At 28.8% G+C, this 17,792-nt stretch overlaps 2 protein-coding genes and 1 long non-coding RNA gene across 3 annotated transcripts; 2 read left to right on the top strand and 1 right to left on the bottom strand.

The window, feature by feature from the left end:
• The first annotated feature begins 323 nt into the window (after positions 1-323).
• Positions 324-4,152, top strand: LOC131655100 (EG45-like domain containing protein 2). The gene is made up of 4 exons (XM_058925004.1): positions 324-468; positions 2,635-2,742; positions 2,894-3,194; positions 3,499-4,152. The coding sequence occupies exons 2-4, from the start codon at positions 2,637-2,639 to the stop codon at positions 3,503-3,505; spliced, it is 414 nt and encodes a 137-aa protein (XP_058780987.1). The 5' UTR covers positions 324-468; positions 2,635-2,636; the 3' UTR covers positions 3,506-4,152.
• A 714-nt stretch (positions 4,153-4,866) lies between these two features.
• Positions 4,867-13,452, top strand: LOC131657696 (uncharacterized). Its single transcript, XM_058927064.1, has 9 exons — positions 4,867-5,056; positions 5,150-5,417; positions 5,590-5,611; positions 5,704-5,839; positions 5,931-6,064; positions 6,202-6,260; positions 11,532-11,750; positions 11,914-12,771; positions 12,875-13,452. Exons 1-9 carry the CDS (start codon positions 4,916-4,918, stop codon positions 13,450-13,452), a joined length of 2,415 nt encoding a protein of 804 aa, XP_058783047.1. The 5' UTR covers positions 4,867-4,915.
• A 3,499-nt stretch (positions 13,453-16,951) lies between these two features.
• Positions 16,952-17,788, bottom strand: LOC131655099 (uncharacterized). The gene is made up of 3 exons (XR_009299656.1): positions 17,606-17,788; positions 17,471-17,500; positions 16,952-17,228 (listed from the first exon to the last, which is right to left on the bottom strand). It is a non-coding gene; the product is annotated as an uncharacterized LOC131655099 (long non-coding RNA).
• Between the last annotated feature and the right edge of the window lie 4 nt (positions 17,789-17,792).

Here is a 17,792-nt window from a genome sequence, read left to right as displayed (position 1 = left end):
ATTTTCAAGGACAAACGACAAAGAACATCCCAACAGATAGATCATTTTATACATGTTTTGCTGTTTTTGGCAAAATCCCATACGTTGGTATTATCTTATGAACATTCATCATATTTTTGGTCAAATATCAAATTTAATATTTTTGGTCAAAAAAGTTTATCGCATTAAATGATATCTAAATGGAAGTATTCTTGAAAATCCAAATCAATAAATTCACCTAAAACATAAAAATAGAAATTATTTAATGTATGGTCAAAGAAAATAAATATTGGATGTCACATACACTGAACAAATCAGTGTTAAGTAACGTAATGGCAAGATAATATAAGTTGGGGTCATTTGATTCTCTTTTCAGTTACTTAATCGTTTCTTAATCTACTGATATTTATCTGCTCATAGTTGCTGGAGTACTCATTCATAACATTCATTTCCAACAATTTCATATTTTACTCTAAAGTGAACGACCAGGTATGCGATTCATGATTTTCTTCTTTAATTTTGTGATTCATGTGCATTTTTCCAGTATCGATATCTCATGTGCATTTTCCGATTTTTTTTTAAGATCGTCTTTGATTTCAGGATATTTACTTCTTATGGTTATTGTATTTTTACTGATGTTTTGAAAATCGAACCGAATTGAATAAGTTATTTGATCGATAAAACTACTAATGGATATAACCTGTAACGGACCAATTCGTTAATTGGGCAGGTCTTGGTTGAAGTAGGATAAAATCAGATTATAAATACTTTTTATTTATTTATTTAAATGTGATTAAACAATTTGATGTGGCCGCAAGCTTACAATTTGATTCTGTTTTAACAGTTAACAACACATATACCATCTCAAATTTCCAGGTTATGTTGAATGATCTTATGTTCAAGCCTTCCCTGCACAAATATATGTTAACTTAAACTAACATGAAACTTACTATAATGTAAGATTAATGTAATTACAATTTTAAAAAATTTCTTTAATTTTCTAATATATAATTAAACATGATACTCTAATATTATTACATTTTTATTTTATGCTTAATAATATTTTAGTAAGTAAATTGTTGTTATTTTTTATTATTCATTTGTTTTATTAAAAAAATGCGCGTCCCGTACTAGAACCCGTGCGAACGCACGGGTTTGTTACTAGTTTAAAATGAAATATTTCAATTCTCTGTAAATTGTGCAATTTTGATTAATGGTTGATTAATTCAATATCTAAAGCAAGATGACCCTAGTTCCTTTTCTTTTTCTACTTGTGATAAAAAGTCTAAGTGGCATGGAGTTTAGGTTTTTTTATAGGTTTAGAGTAGGTTAGAGAGGGTTCCTCGATCTTATTTGAATGATTTAAATAACCTCTTGTCGTTTAAAGTTATTCTTTAAGGTTTTGAATTTTTGTTAGATATTAAGATGAATATCGTAGAGTTGTTTCATTGGGGTTAATGAGGATTATGTCTTTTTGAATTTATATAGTGATTTCATCCACTACGCAAGAGTCTCTCCCCTTCAAATATCTTAGGGTACTGGGGGACCCAATCCTTATAGTGTGTCTATGTGAGAACTTCTAGTTAGCCTGTTGTCTGGTAGGTTAAGCACACAGAAGAATCAATATGTTAGTCTGGTTGGGTAATTTTACTAAACTTATCTTCTTCTTTTTTTCCCTTTTTTCATTAGATATTGGTTTCTTAGATTGGGAGTGAGTATTTTTTTAACCTTTTTTGTCTTGGATTTATTGGATCTTATGCAGTGATGAATTCCTCTTTAGATTTTTTTTTATTGTATAAATAAGATATTTTTTACGCGCAAGTGTAAAGACACTTGAATCAGAAAGACGGTAAAACTCTTTCTCAAAATTTAAAACTGCTACATACTTCGAGTTAGATTCGAATCCAGAATCTCTAGTTAAATTGAAAAAGAAAAAATAAATTTCCTCTTTAAATACTAAACAAATTTTCAATTATATATAATTTTCTTTTATTCTTATCCCCACTTGAATTCTAACAATAAAATTTTGTTGTCCTTGATATTTTCAAAACAATAACAATCTTAGTTTAGAAATCTAATTATAAATTTAAAGAATAAGATTTGAATATATACCGTGTCAATAAAAGAGGTTTGAACAAATTTTAAAATATGGTTGCAAGTACGTGCTAACCAGTAACCACCCACGCCGGTGGCCGGCATCCAAGACCCATCATTTGGACCCTGCCTGTCTGTCCGTGTGGACATATTAACCAACGAAAGAAACGGGCAACGACACATACCGACGAGCCCAACCAAAACAAACTTCCTTTTAGAATCAAACAATTAATATTAGGAATAATATTAATTATTTAATTTAGTTGCGTATTTCTTTTCTACACTCAGAATTTATATGTTTAAAATAAAAATATTTGATTCTCTATGAAAAAATATTCGTTGTTATAGTCAATGAAATTTAATGAAGTTCTACCTTGAACCCATAAAATACTCTAGAAACTGGATAGAATCATATAACAAAATTATTGTTTTGATTTTGATAGTTCCCTTTCGCTAGACCATAGATTTTTCCGCATTGACTTTGTTAAAACTTTACGCTAATTATAAATAATCTATTTTTCCCTCAATTTTCTTCGACTCGTTATTTTTTACTTTATGCAGCAATGTCTTCCTTCCAGCACCTAATCATCATCCTCTTCTCATCATTGTTCATCCACTTCTCTCAAGCTGACGTTGGCACTGCTTCCCATTACGGCCCTCCCTTTATACGTAAGTGCCCCTCTTCCTCTTTTGCTCCTGATATACGATGCATCAGATAAATTATCTGATGCACCGTAAAATAAGAGCAGACTTAGAATTCCAACAAATTGAAATTATTGATTAATAAAATTGTTGTGTTTTGTGAAATGTGACAAGACAGCGACAGAGTGTTTCGGGGGAGGTGCGTCGCAATTTCCGGCGACCAACATGTTTGGTTCTGCTGGAGAAGGTATATGGGACAATGGTGCAGCATGTGGGAGGCTCTATGAGGTGAGATGTATCAGTGCGGCTGTTCCAAGAACTTGCATTCCTGGTCAAACAGTTCAGATTAAGATTGTTGACAGAGCACAATCCTCTGTTTCTAGGCCCTCAACTGACGATACTTCCATGGTTCTTTCCACCACTGCTTTTCAAGTCATTGCAAATGTTTCCTCATCATTAATTAACATTGAGTTCCAACAGTAAGTTATCATTCATCTGTTTATTCTTTCTCAGAAAACTATTGTTATTTTATTTTACAGAATAATTAATGTATTTGATGTATATATATATATATATATATTAGATACATTGAGTATTCAATGAATTAAAAAATAAATGACCAAAAGATACAGTTGTGTTTTGGTTAATTGATTGTTGAAAAATCAAATGTTGAATTGTGGACTAGTTAATTTGATTATATTTGAAAATTAAAAGTTGAGAGTTTATGAAAACTACATTATTTTTTCTAGTTAGGTATTGAAGTGATGTGTTTTTCATGTGCAGGGTTTGAAAATTTGAACAGAGTAGGAATTGGAACCTGGTGAATTTGTTGTTGAGAAATTAAATTTTATGGTAATGGAGGAATTTGTATGAGTATTTAAAATACTAATTGTCAATATCGATGAATATTTATATAAATATTTTCTTCTCAAGATTATTTATTTTTCTTACTTATCTATTTGAGTAATTTTGTGGATGTTTCAAGTTCAAGTGATGAATACAAAACATATTAGGTACATGTTTGGATTCTTGTTGGAAAACACCAACTTTATGCTGACTGCAAATGAACTAACATGTGCTAAACTTGTGTTTGTTGGAGTTTTAAGAGTAAATCAAACATATGCTAACGGTTCAATTATTGTGCAATTATTGATTTGAATATTCATAAGTCATGATTGATGCCGCTTATTGCGAAATCAAGGTGCAAATGTGAGTTTTATTAATATAAATAACATAAAGGCTGACTTGTACCCAATGTACAATTAGGAAATTTAATATAGGATTATTTTCTCTATAATTCAGAATTATTAGATTTGTTATTTTAGCGAATTTATCTTTAAAAGACTTTGTTATATAATAATTTAAGCAACGATCATCTCTATGACAAATTTTCTTAAAATTTTATCTTTGAAGTAGAAGATAATGATATTTTTGGCCTTATTCTACATTTCGATCTTCTTTACTTGGGAAGTGTGTAGATATGAATGTCTCTTCTTCAATGCTTCAACACATTAATTTTGAGTTAAGATTTCTTGCATTTTCACTTTCCAAACCTCAAAAGTGTTGTCTTTGGAAAATTTCTTAATTAATCATTTAAATTTCATGGTGTTCACTTGTAAATTAAATCTATTTGTCCCGCGATAGGTGTCGCTTGTTGTGAAAATAAATCTATTATTAATATATAAAAGTAATAGTACTTGGAAATTCCAGTAAAAGCCTTCTGATAAATGAACTAAATCTTTTCTTATTCCACGGGTATAAAAGTCTTTTGTCAAAATAACACAATAATATTGATTTGGTATTTATTGCTGCTGATGTGGCAGACTCTAATTTTTTGTTGATTATTTGTTTTTAATAATAGATTATTTTTTTTCCTTCCATTTCAAATCTTCACGTTAAATTAAATAAATGGTTAAACCCTAAAAGTTAATTCATCATTAACTGCGTATGTTTTCTATGCGTTGGAAAAATCCAATTCCTCCACTACCCAAAATCAATTACTTGTGCCCTTTCAATTTTCTATGTGTTTCAAATTTTTCATTCTCACGGTATATATAAGTCCCAACAATGGCATACCAATATTCACTTGCTCTTTTACAGGTTTGAACCTTCTTCTCCATTTTTGTTTTCTATTAATATGTACGATTTGGGATTTAACAAGTGAAATCTGTTTTCTTCTTGCAGCTATTTAAGCATTCCCATGGCTCGCCCTATGGATTCTGTGAAGGAAATCAATGAGTCGAAGGATTTGTGGAAGATTGCAGTTAATTGTAAGCATATATGGTCTGTAACAAGTTCTTCAAACAAAGAACACATAGAAATGGTTTTAGTTGATTCGAAGGTGGTATTTTGTTCCCAAATTATATTGTTTTTGTCTAACACACTGTGTTCTGCCTTATTACTAACAAATATTATTTCTGTTTTTTTTTTGAAGCGTGATATGATTCAGGCGATTGTCCCTACTTATTTGGTTTCCAAATTCAAGTCCGAACTATCAGCGGCATGTTCTTATATCATGCAAAATTTCAAAGTTTCGAAAAATGACTTCTCTTTTAAGTCGACGAATCATTCATACAAATTGGTTTTATGTGGCTCAACTTCTGTTAAGAAAACAGACCTTCCTGGCATTCCTGCTTATTACCTTAACCTTATTGGATTGGATGCCATAGTTAAAGGAAGGTTTCAGTCTAATGTTTTGGTTGGTAAGTTAATTGTATTATTTGTCATAGATTACTAAATTTTGTGTAATATTATTTATTTCCTGAACATTTTTTGTTTTTTAGATATCCTTGGAGGTATTACTGAGATTTCTCAATCTCAAATAAATGGTGACAACAACAAGAACAGAATTGTTTTTACAATTGTTGATACCAGGTACGCTAAGTAACATTGACTGGTTATAATTATTTAATTGCAGTTTATTTTTCCTGTATACACAAATTGAATATTATGAACATCCAAGTAACTATTTCGTTTTATTTTCACCAGGAAATCTGTTGTACAGTGGACGCTTTGGGGTCAACTCGCGGTACAGCTTTATGAATATTCTAAAAATTATAAGGAAGATTCCAATATTGTGATTGTATTAATCAATGCAAGGGTTAAAGAGTCTCAAGGTATTTCTGTAATTAAAGTTAACTACAATTTATGTATTCCTTGATAATAATATTTTGTTTTGATTTCCTTTATTCCCTGTGTTATGTATGCATTTGCAGGAGGTTATTCATTATGTGGAGCAATTTTCCGTAAACCATAATCTGCTACATAAGGGCTATAAGTGTTCTTCTCCAAATTTGCTTACTAAGAACAAAAAGGGTTTCTTCTGCAAAATGTCAACCGAGTCACTGTCGTCATTGAGTCACTCTATCATGCTGCCGACTAAATAGTCCGAACCATTCATATTCCATTTCCTATTTCTGAATTCATGAATTTTAAACTAAAGTTTATTATGTTAATTGAACGAAACTTTGATATTTGTTTATGCAGGAGTGCTATTGATTCCTCTTTATTCAAGCAGTGGTTGCATAACTTGCAGACAGAGAATGGTATTCTAGCTTATGGGACGATGTAGGCTTAAGTATGTATTTGCTTTGATGCATGTCTTTTGTTTTTTTAACTGATATGATTTACAGCCTGTTTGAACTGATGAGTTACAGAATTTTATATTGCAGGTTTGGATTTTATATGGCATGATATGAAGTGCAAGATGTTGTGATAAATGCAAAGGGATGATTCATCGGGTCGCGACATCTGATGGAAAGCAGAGATTGCAAAATAACATGGGAGATTTGAAGTTGAAGCCAAGTTTTATATAATGTAATTCTATCATTCTTCTTTTATGTGTGTTTAAAGAAATGTCATATGGGAGATTTGAAGTTGAAGCCAAGTTTTATATAATGTAATTCTATCATTCTTCTTTTATGTGTGTTTAAAGAAATGTCATAAAAATCAGTAGAATTGTTTCTTTTGAAATTAAGCATGTGACTATTAAGACATTTATATTTCAATATTTTTTTATACTTAGAATATAAGATATCGTTATTGTTTATCATGCAGAAAATTGCAAGAGAAATTGATGTTAAACTTACTATTGAGTAGTTGTTTATAAAGGGTGTTGTGTTTATTTAATTATTGATATTGAGTGGAAAATGTTATGTTTTAGATGTTATAGGTGATGGGAGTTGGTCCGGAGTCTGTGGATGATGAAGGCAAAATAAACATTTATCCATTACACTCTGGAATACAGTTCGGTTCCGACTATATTGCTTTGAGAGCCTCATATAACAGTCATTTTTTTCTTAGTATGAGGCTTGAAATAGTTAATTGCTTCTATATTCTTTGCACAATTTACATTACATATGTTGTACCTGTTTGTTTTGCATTATTGTTATTGGCTTTTCACCTTTGTAGGTGAGACTATAAACTTATTTGAGTTTGTTGTAGATTAAATATAGTAATCCGTAAGTTAAAAAATAATTTATTTAATAAAATAAAATAGATAATTTATTATTATTAATACCATTAATAAACCTTTAACATTAAATTGAATATGAACTTGAAGTCAAAAGAAAATGGTTCAAAAGATGTGTGACGTTTAGAGACACACATAATCTATTTAAATTTAAATAAATAATAGTCATACTGAATATTGAAATAAAACATTGGTATTTAAGTCGTTGAATAATTAAAAGATATAAAATGATTCAGTCTTTTGGAAAATTGATTCTTTTTTTTTTTGGGAAAATTAAAAGACATTAGGTGTGTCATTAAAGTTGCACATTCAAAAGATATAAAATGTTTTAATTTTCATTGATAGTAGATTTGATTCAATAAAAGAAATTAATTATGTGATGAAACGTATCCATTCCAAATAAATTAATCATATTTTTTTCGATTTTATAGTATAATTAGGTATTATTTGTTAGATTAAAATATGTTATCTTTTAATAATGATATACGGGTTTCTCTATAAAATTATTATATTTTAATAAGCAAAATTTAAATAGATAACAATTATTTAATAAATAGAACAAAATTTAAAAATTGAAACGTTCACGACATTATTAGCATTATTGTAATAAAATAATATAAAAGAAATTCTAATTTTAAATTTAAATAAACAATAATTATCCAATAAATTATAATTCCAAAAATATCAACTGTTTTAATTTTGAAAATCGAAACGTTTAATCATTATTATGACACAAATCAAACTTTATGATATTTAATTATTATTATTGAATTTGAAATGTTCAATCACTTTATGTCTCTTGATTATATTGTAAAATAAATTAATATTGATCTGACATTTAATGTAGGATGGTATGTCAGCTCTTTATTGGTTGTTTTTTATTTTGTTATATATTATTATTATTATTATTTGTATTATTATTTTTATTATATTTTGTATTGAAATAAGCATCTACTATTAATACCTAACCATATATAAACCCTAAACTATAGCTATTAAATGCCTACGTGAAAAAAAAATATTTATTGGTTAACGTTACTCCCTCCGTTCCTTTTTAAGTGTCGTTTTAGAAGAATTTTTTTGTTCCTACTTAAGTGTCGTTTTATAATTTAATGTTATAATTTGTCAATTATACCCTTATTTTCTCAATAACTCCACCTCACATTTTTCAATTAGTTATTGGAAAAAGAGAGTGTATGAATGAATTTATTTGGAAAGAGAAAAATAAATAAGGGTATGATAGGAAAAATAACTCTAATAATCCATTATCTTGGTGGAAGAGCTTTTTGCTAAAATGACACTTAAAAAGGAACGGAGGGAGTATTTGATTGTCTTGGTTAACGTTATAAAATAGAAGATGTAAAGTGTAATAGTCAATTTTCAATAGAATAAAGTGTAACTTTTTATTTAGATTATATGTCACTCTCTATTTGTCAAAAAACAATATCACCCTCTAAATTATTTATAATATTTTGGTTAGTTGAGTTGTCATTGATAATGCCACTTTTATCTAGAAAACATAATTATCAGATTTTTTATTTTTAATATTGTTATAATTATAGGAAAAAATAATTAAAAATCAGTTTTTAATTACTAATGGCATAACTATATTGGACTATGGGTAATGATAGTACTTTAAAAATTACTGGTGATAAAGTGTAGTAGTCAATTTTCAATAGAATAAAGTGTGACTCTCTATTTGTCAAAAAAAAAATATCACTCTCTAAATTATTTGTAATATTTTGGTTAGTTGAGTCGTCATTAATGTAATATTTTGGTTAGTTGAGTCGTCATTGATAATGTCACTTTTACGTGGAAAACATAATTATCAGATTTTTTATTTTTTAATATTATTATAATTATAGGTATGAAATAATTAAAAGTCAGTTTTTAATTACTAATGGCATAACTATATTGGGTAATGATACTACATGTTCCAAATCTATTCATCAGTTTTTTATAAAATTAAATAATATTTATTGATTATTATTATTATTATTATTATTATTATTATTATTATTATTATTAATGTATATTAATGTATATCACCAAAACAATTTTTAGGAGTTAAAAATGAAATAAATTTTATTTGCGTGTTTTTTATCATCCTAACGTAATATAAGTGGATAAAATATATATATATATATATATATATATATATATATATATATATATATATATATATATATATATATATATATATATATATATTAAAATTATGTTTAAAATGTGTCAATAATTCATGAAGTTAAAGGCTATTGGAACAGACATACACGAGTAAATGACTATTTAATTATCATAGCTATTAAAACTCATGTTTTTAACTTTTCATGTAAAATCAATTTTCCATTGCTCAATGCAATTAATTTGAAAGGTCACACAGGAAGATGAAAAGTTTCTTAATGCAGATACGGAAACTCAAATTTTTTAGTTTTTCATTCAAAAGGTAGACTTTTTTAAATCTTAAATTCAATTAAATGATAATTATAATATTGAATGAAATTATTATTATTGAATTGAAAACTAAATAATTTCTCATAATTATTAATTTAAAATTTATTTATAATATAACTAATTTGTTTATACTACTAATTTGTTATTTTATTTAATTTTTTTATTAAAACTAAAAGTTCTAACTTAAAATAAAATATATTTTATAATCATTTAGATTATTAGAAAAGGTTAATAAAAACAAATCTAAATCAATAGAGATAAAATTTATAACTTTTTACTACAATTTAAAACTTTTTTTTTTATTCCAAAGTTAATTATTTAGTTTTCCATTATAAAAATATAAGAATAAAAATTATTTTGTAATTATTTAGATCCTTATGTGAGATAAAATTTATTTTTAAATTATTTAAACTTTTATAGAAAGGTTAATAAAACAAAATAAATTTAATTGAGATTTTGTAATTTTTGTAAACTTATGAAATAACTAAAACTTCTCAGAATTTTTTCAAATTAACTTCATAATTTAATCATGTTAAAAATATGTTAATGGGTAGTTATGAAAATTTAATGATAAATGGTAATCATAAAAAATAATGATAAAAGATAAAAATTTATTAATATAGTCAATCTTATAAATTGAACAAACTACGATCGTTTTTGCATTTTAAATTTGAGATTTTATATTTATTACACTATCCAATGGAGACTATTTAATCGGACTATTTTAGATATATGAGAATAAATATATATTATTTACCATACATAGGTTTTAAATTTCTATTTTTTTTATAATTGTACATATTCAAGATCTAATTACTCTATTAACATATTCATATTTTTATTATTTATTTAATTTTTAAATATTTTAAGTATACATTAAACGTAGAAACTTTTAATATTTGAGGGGAGATGTCATACATTTTAGGTTTGAAAAAAATGAGCTAATATCTCAAATAGATTTAATAAATTTTATTCTCTAACTATATTTAATTTCTTAATTAAAAATATATTTTTTAAACTTATAAAATTATATGTTTTTTATATTATAATAATATACGTAGAAACTCTTAAGCATTTAACTGGAGTGGTTATACATTTTACGTTTGGGAAAATGGGCTAATATCTCAAATAGATTTAATAAATTTTTAGAATTAACTCATTTGGATTCAACTGGGGTTTCTTAACTCATCTGAATTGACGGGTAGATGTGAACGTATCTATGAGATACCAGTGATTGACGTTTCTTAACTCATCTGAATTGACGGGTAGATGTGAACGCATCTATGAGATACCAGTGATTGAAGGATCATTTTAATGTCTATCTTTTAACTATTTCTTTTGTTACTGTTTTATATATATTGAAGTTATAAAATTAATTGACGGGTAGATGTGAATGTATCTATGAGGTAATTACGTGAATATTTATGAAGTGCAAAATAAGTTATATTATGTTTGATATTCCAAACACATGAATTAAATTTTGATAAATGATTATAATGTATAAATATATTAATGTTATCTAACTGAAAATATGATGTCATATTTAATAATTTAGTCATTGATACGTGTAATATGAATCCATATGTTTATTGTTTATACTTAAAGAGCTAAAAAATTTGATGTATTATTAGCTCTTTCATTGTTAACTATTATGTTTTTGGGATTAACATTGACTAAAATTTGTTTGCATTTTGGTTAAATATATATGGTTGATTTATATAGATGAACTTTACAAGTGATATTTGGATATATGTAATGTGAAACCTCGACCAGACCCGTGCGATAGCACAGGTTTCCTACTAGATTGGTGTATTTTCTGGTGCAAACATAATTATGAATTGGTACTTTTATAAACTTACATACAAAGTGTTAATTGGTGTATTTTTTATAGATATGCAGTTAACAGACGCTGAGTTGAAAAACTTGACACTCATTGAGATTGAGAATATGTTGCAGTCCAATCGAAGAAGTTTGCATGAATTTAAGGATATGCCTTACCCTGATTCTTATGTCACACGACACGTTGGCAATAGACTGATTTATGACGAACGTGATTATAATGCCGATACTGAGCGAGAAAACTTCAACAATCTCTTTCGTGCCCTTACAGGTGACTGTTTTTCTTTATATTATGTTCTTTCTTGCCCTTATTGTCGTGATTCCCAGCTCCCAGCATTCATTTAATCTGTCTATTGACATTATGTGCTTTAATATCTTGACCTTATTTGTTTTTAAATTTTTAGAAAAATAAATGTTTACATTCTATTTAATAGATGAGCAGCGTTCAATCTTCCACACAATAATGAAAGCTGTCAGGAAACAAAAAGGAGGGGTGTTTTTTTTACATGGTTATGGAGGGACCGGTAAAACTTTCATGTGGAGAACACTATCAAGTGCACTTTGTTCGAAGAAAAAAATTGTTCTTACTGTTGCTTCAAGTGGCATAGCTTCATTATTATTGTCAGGCGGAAGAACTGCTCATTCGAAGTTCAAAATACCTGTGCCAACACTTGACAACTCTACTTGCAATGTTGACAAAAACACTGAACATTCACAGTTATTTGAGGAAACCGATGTCATAATATGGGATGAAGCACCGATGGCTCATAAAAATTGCTTTGAGGCATTGGATAAAACACTTAAAGATGTCATGAGCAAAAAGGGTCTTGGCAATAAAATCTTTGGTGGCAAAGTAGTTGTGTTTGGAGGAGATTTCAGGCAGATTCTTCCAGTTGTTCCAAGAGCAGGACGTTCTGATATTGTTCATGCATCAATATGCTCCTCTTATATTTGGGACTATTGTCAGGTCCTAACACTAACAAAAAACATGAGACTTCAGCAAGGAAGAGATGGTACAAGTTCTACCGAAATAGCAGAGTTCTCAAAATGGATCTTAAATGTTGGGGATGGTAAGATTTCTGAACCAAATGATGGATTGGTTGACATAGAGATTCCTCCAGAACTATTAATTACCAATTTTGAGGATCCTATCAAAGCTATTGTTGAAAGCACATATCCCAATTTGGTTCATGTATTCCAAGATGTTGCATATCTACAAGGAAAAGCGATTCTTGCCTCAACCATTGAAGTTGTGGATAAAATCAATCATTATGTATTGGATCTTATACCAGGTAAAAAAATATTTAACTTTCTTTTATTCATACATACAACAAAATAACGTTGATGTTGAATTACCTAATGTTAATTTGTTATTGTTTGATTGCTTTTTAGGAGAAGAGAAAGAGTATCTTAGTTACGACTCAATTGATAGAACTGATACGAGTTATACTGAAGCTTATGAAGTTCTAACTCCAGAATTTCTTAGCAAACTAAGAACATCAGGACTACCAAATCATAGGATCGAGTTGAAAGTTGGTACCCCTATTATGCTGATGAGAAATTTGGACCAAAGTGACGGATTGTGCAATGGAACAAGATTAATTGTTACAAGATTAGCAAATCATGTCATTGAGGCAAAAATCATGTCTGGAAAGAACATAGGTAACATTTTTTACATTCCTCGAATGTCTATGTCACCTTCTGAGTCGCCGTGGCCATTCAAGTTGATTAGGAGACAATTCCCGATAATTGTCTCTTACGCAATGACAATTAATAAACCACAAGGTCAATCACTTGATAGTGTCGGGTTATATTTGCCTTCTCCTGTTTTCAGTCATGGACAATTGTATGTTGCAATTTCAAGAGTTACTACCAAAAGTGGTCTTAAAATTTTAATACACGACAAGGAGAAAGTCCCGTGCTCGACCACTACAAATGTTGTATACAAAGAAGTTTTCCAATCACTTTGTTAGAAGGTAATTTTGATAAACCTATCTTTTTAACTAAATGTCACACACTTGGTTTATTTATTTTTTTTCAAAGTTTTGATAAATCAAAATTTATTTTATGCATTTCACGATGCAGGTATATGATACAGGCGTTGATACTGACTGGTTTTATCATTTAAGCAAATAGCATTTGAAAATTGTACCATCTATATGTTTATTGTTTTATTTCAAGAACCAAAAGTTAAGATGCATTATTACCTTTTTCGTTGTTAAACATTATATTTTTAAATTTAACATTACTGAGTTTGGATTACATTTTGGTTCAAGTTACATGTTTGATATATGTAAAGGAACTTTGCAAATCATAATTAAGTACGTGTAATGTGAAATACCGACCAGACCCGTGCGACAGCACGGGTTTCCTACTAGTATAAATAATATTTGAACACATTAAAATTTTGATCACAAGTGATAAAGAACAATGATAGCAAATCCATAGTAAGTAGGAGGAAGATAAAAGACAAAAAAAACACAAATTGTTTACTTAGTTAGATCAAACTAATCTATTACAAGGGACAACAACTCTTCAATCCACTAAACTTTCAAAATTGTTAGAAGAGTTAATAAAAAATTTAGGCAAAATACCATTCTGGTCCCTTAACTATACCCCAAGATCTATTCTAGTCCCTTATCTTTAAAAAGTGTCAAAGTGGTCCTTTAATTGTTAAAAAATGACCACGTTTGTCCTTTTCGTCCATTTTTTTCAAACGGCGTCAACTTTTGCTTGGGTGGACCTAACATGGTATTTGGTCATACACGTGACACGTGACTTGGCACACATTCATCTTCAAGGTCATTAAAATTCTGAAAAAACATTCCAAAAATTTTGTTTTAACCAGGATTTGAAAACCCAAGTCATTGGGTTTGTAAGCAATAACAACTTACCATTAGATCATTTCACAGTTGATGTTCAGTTATACTAATCATATAATATGTATGAGCAAAACAAACTCCATTGTTAAAGCTTGAAAAACAAACCCAGAAAAATAATTTTGCAATGTGCTATGAACAATATGTAATCCTGTTAAAACAAAATCAAAGTTTCCTTAAAAATAGTTCCACATGGAATCTACAACTAGAATTTGCTCTGTGTTTATAGAGCTGAAAGTAATTGATAGAAACTAGAAAGTGTAGCCACTCTTCTAATAATGCGTCTTTATTTAAAAAAAAATGTATCAGACTCTAAAATATCAAGTAACAAACTCCTTAAACCAAGTTGGAGTTTTACATTCAATTTCCTTCAAAATCAAATTAAAACACAGAAAACAAAACAAAAAACTAACAAGCAGACTCTAAAGAACCAAGTACCAAACATTAATCATGAAGTACCACTGGTATTTAATTTCTTAGAAATGAAACATAATTTTTACAAGTGGCAAAACAAATCTCAATTCCAAAAACCCTAACTAACTTCAAATTTCAGATATACACTCCCAGAAAGCTACGGTGAGTATTTAAAAACACCACTGATGTTCATGATGTTAATTGAAGAATGAAAGCTATTGTTTTGGAACAAAAAGCTAAGTAAAATGTCTGCTGCAGATTATCTTCTTTATCTTTGCATCAACTTCAGCCTTAAGCTCAAGCTTCAGCCATGGCTTCTGGACCATTCTTTCTTGGTAACAGTGATTCCGAGAGGATTCTTCAAGCGTCACTCATATCGATACTAGTAAGGTAATTTACCTACCAAGGTTCTTGATTTTTTTGGATATTGGTTTCATGTGTTTTACCCTTTTTGGGTAATTTTAGAATTTGGGTCTCGTTCGACGAAGAAGTTAATTGCTTTTAGGAAATTTTGATGTTCATTGTATCTCTGATTTTAAATTTCTAAATTAATATTATATTTAATTAGTAGACTTAATCATAAAAGAAAAAATTACTCAATTAAAATAATCCACAAGGCAATTTAAATAAACACGTGTCTGCCACATGTATGCCACATACGCCATTCCATTGACTTTGACTAACGGAGCTGGCGGAAAAAACAAACGTGGTCCTTTTTGAACAATTAAAGGACCACTTTGACACTTTTTAAAGATAAGGGACCAGAATGAACCTTGGAGTATAGTTAAGAGACCAAAAAGGATATTTTGCCAAAGATTTATAAGAAAATAATCACTCAAGTTCTCAAGAACAAACAAACCATATTTTCTTTTCAAATGTTTCTCTATCTTTTTAATTTTCTATTTATAATCATACAAGCTCAAGGTATTTAGAAGTGTTCTCCAATCCCCTTAGATACCTCCAAAGGTTTCTGAAATTCCAATAACAAAATCATATGATTTTTTACCCTTGCAAAATTTCCATTATGATTCACAAATCTTCTGTGTGTCTTTAGTTCTAAGGTTATGAAAACAAGAATGATTGAAATACGTATTTTATTTTATAACAGCTTAAATCAAACAGATCCATAATAAGATATAACATGACTCATCAACGAACAAATTAGCAAACCAAAACGACCAAGCTCAATACCCGTAAACCGCCTCAACTGGACCCGATAACTAATAAACTTTAGTCGTCAAGACTCTACCGCCATCACCCTTGTCTGTTTGTGGAACTATGTTCTTGCAGATTTAATCAAGAAGTAATCAAAGCTAAAGCAAGTCATCTTGCCTATCATGGTTTATTTCTGATGATTGCAGTATCGAAATTTTATCCGGACAATAAAAATTGATTTCTCAATTTTTATAGTTTTTGATTAACATAAAAAATACAATAATATTTTAATTTAGTCTTTCATTTTTCACGGATCTTACCATTGTTTTTAATTTCTTCGTGAAAAAAAAATATGGATTTAGGGGGCTTTGGCTAATATGCATAAGGATTTTACTTATGCATCATGCATAAGCCTACATAAGCCATTGGATCATGTTTTTATCTATGCACGGTAACTGCACCCGATTTAGGGTTTTAGTGTTTTCTTGCAAATTATCAAAATTCAAAAAATTCAAATTCAAAGGTTAGTTGACAAAATATTTAATCATGGTCAAAGACTAATTATAGATTTACCAAAGGAGTTTTTCTCTTTGGTGTTAGGAATCTTCATAATCTGAGGCTGTTACGCTTCTTAAATGGAGGGCGACGGAAGTTACAATATATGCTATTATGGAGGGAATCCAAGGGTCGCTTCATCAATACGGCTGTTACGCTTCTCAAATCATTCATGCTTCTACAATCACTTGTCAGTACTATTTTAAAGTGGAGCATATCTTTTCAACTACATAAAAAAAAATATAGACATATAACAAGTGACAAATCCAAATTTATTGAGCTTAAAGCTAAATCAAAAAAATGTAGATGTCACATTAAAAGACAATAATAGAGGTAAAATATTAGGAGATGGTATATATTAAATCCCTCTAAATTCACCATAAAAAGAGTGTTTTATATGTTGAGGATTTTAAACATAACTTGTTATGCATTAGTTACTTGTATGACAAGTGATGTGAATCAAACTCAGGTTATTATCAAATCTATACATATTTATGAACAATGTATGATAATAGCAGCATTCATATGTCTGAACTTTTTTCAATTGTCCATATATTAGAATGTACAACACAAGTAAAATTTCTCATGAGTACAGACACATTATTTTTTTTCCCTTCATATTTACACTAATTTTTTTAATTCTTCTTGTCGAGGCTTATTCACCAGGTTGCACTTATAGGCCTTCTTATTCCTCTTAATTTTTCTGTTCCCTTTCGAACCTTTGGTGAATTCGATCTCTGTAAAAGCTGCAGCAACACATGATAAACACTCATTCACAATGATGTTAGTAAAATACTAATAGGAATAAAGAGAAATTATATTTGAAACATTAAATCCACGTAGTACCGCCACTTCAAATTGAAGGCGTGTTTGGTGGTTTCTGACACAAGTACATAACCCAGATAAGGTTATTATTAATATCAACGTGACAACGTGTCAGTGTATGTGGTGTTCCGTTGTCTCTTTTTCATAGCACTTAATTACTTACCTCTTGTCTCCTCTTGCTCTCTGCTTCAGCCTATTTCAAACTCAAAAATAGATGAATATGTTAAGTATCAGAAAACATATTCATGACACAAGTAAGAAAATAAGAGCATAAATAAACAATTTCTCTATTGTTTACCAGAATTTGTTTTAGCTTTTCATTCTCTTCTTTTAGATGATTCAGTTCTGCCTCTAGCTCGACAGTGTATGCCTGCATTACAAGAATTTTCCATTAGGTAAAGGATCATTAATTGAAACAAAGAGTAGAGAATGATGAACACAAAACCTGTCTTCTTGCTCGAGAACGAGCAGCCGATTCTCGATTT

Source organism: Vicia villosa, linkage group LG3 (genome assembly GCF_029867415.1).
Source record: "Vicia villosa cultivar HV-30 ecotype Madison, WI linkage group LG3, Vvil1.0, whole genome shotgun sequence".
Taxonomy (NCBI): Eukaryota; Viridiplantae; Streptophyta; class Magnoliopsida; order Fabales; family Fabaceae; genus Vicia; species Vicia villosa.
This window is presented reverse-complemented; position numbering and strand designations above follow the sequence as displayed.

Bases quoted from the DNA above. Each gene is read 5' to 3' on its own strand.
- LOC131655100 (XM_058925004.1), top strand. From the start codon at position 2,637: ATGTCTTCCTTCCAGCACCTAATCATCATCCTCTTCTCATCATTGTTC. The intron at 2,743-2,893 runs GTAAGTGCCCCT...GTGACAAGACAG, and splicing joins TTACGGCCCTCCCTTTATAC to CGACAGAGTGTTTCGGGGGA.
- LOC131657696 (XM_058927064.1), top strand. From the start codon at position 4,916: ATGGCTCGCCCTATGGATTCTGTGAAGGAAATCAATGAGTCGAAGGAT. The intron at 5,057-5,149 runs GTGGTATTTTGT...TTTTTTTTGAAG, and splicing joins TGGTTTTAGTTGATTCGAAG to CGTGATATGATTCAGGCGAT. The intron at 6,065-6,201 runs GTCATTGAGTCA...TTGTTTATGCAG, and splicing joins ATGTCAACCGAGTCACTGTC to GAGTGCTATTGATTCCTCTT.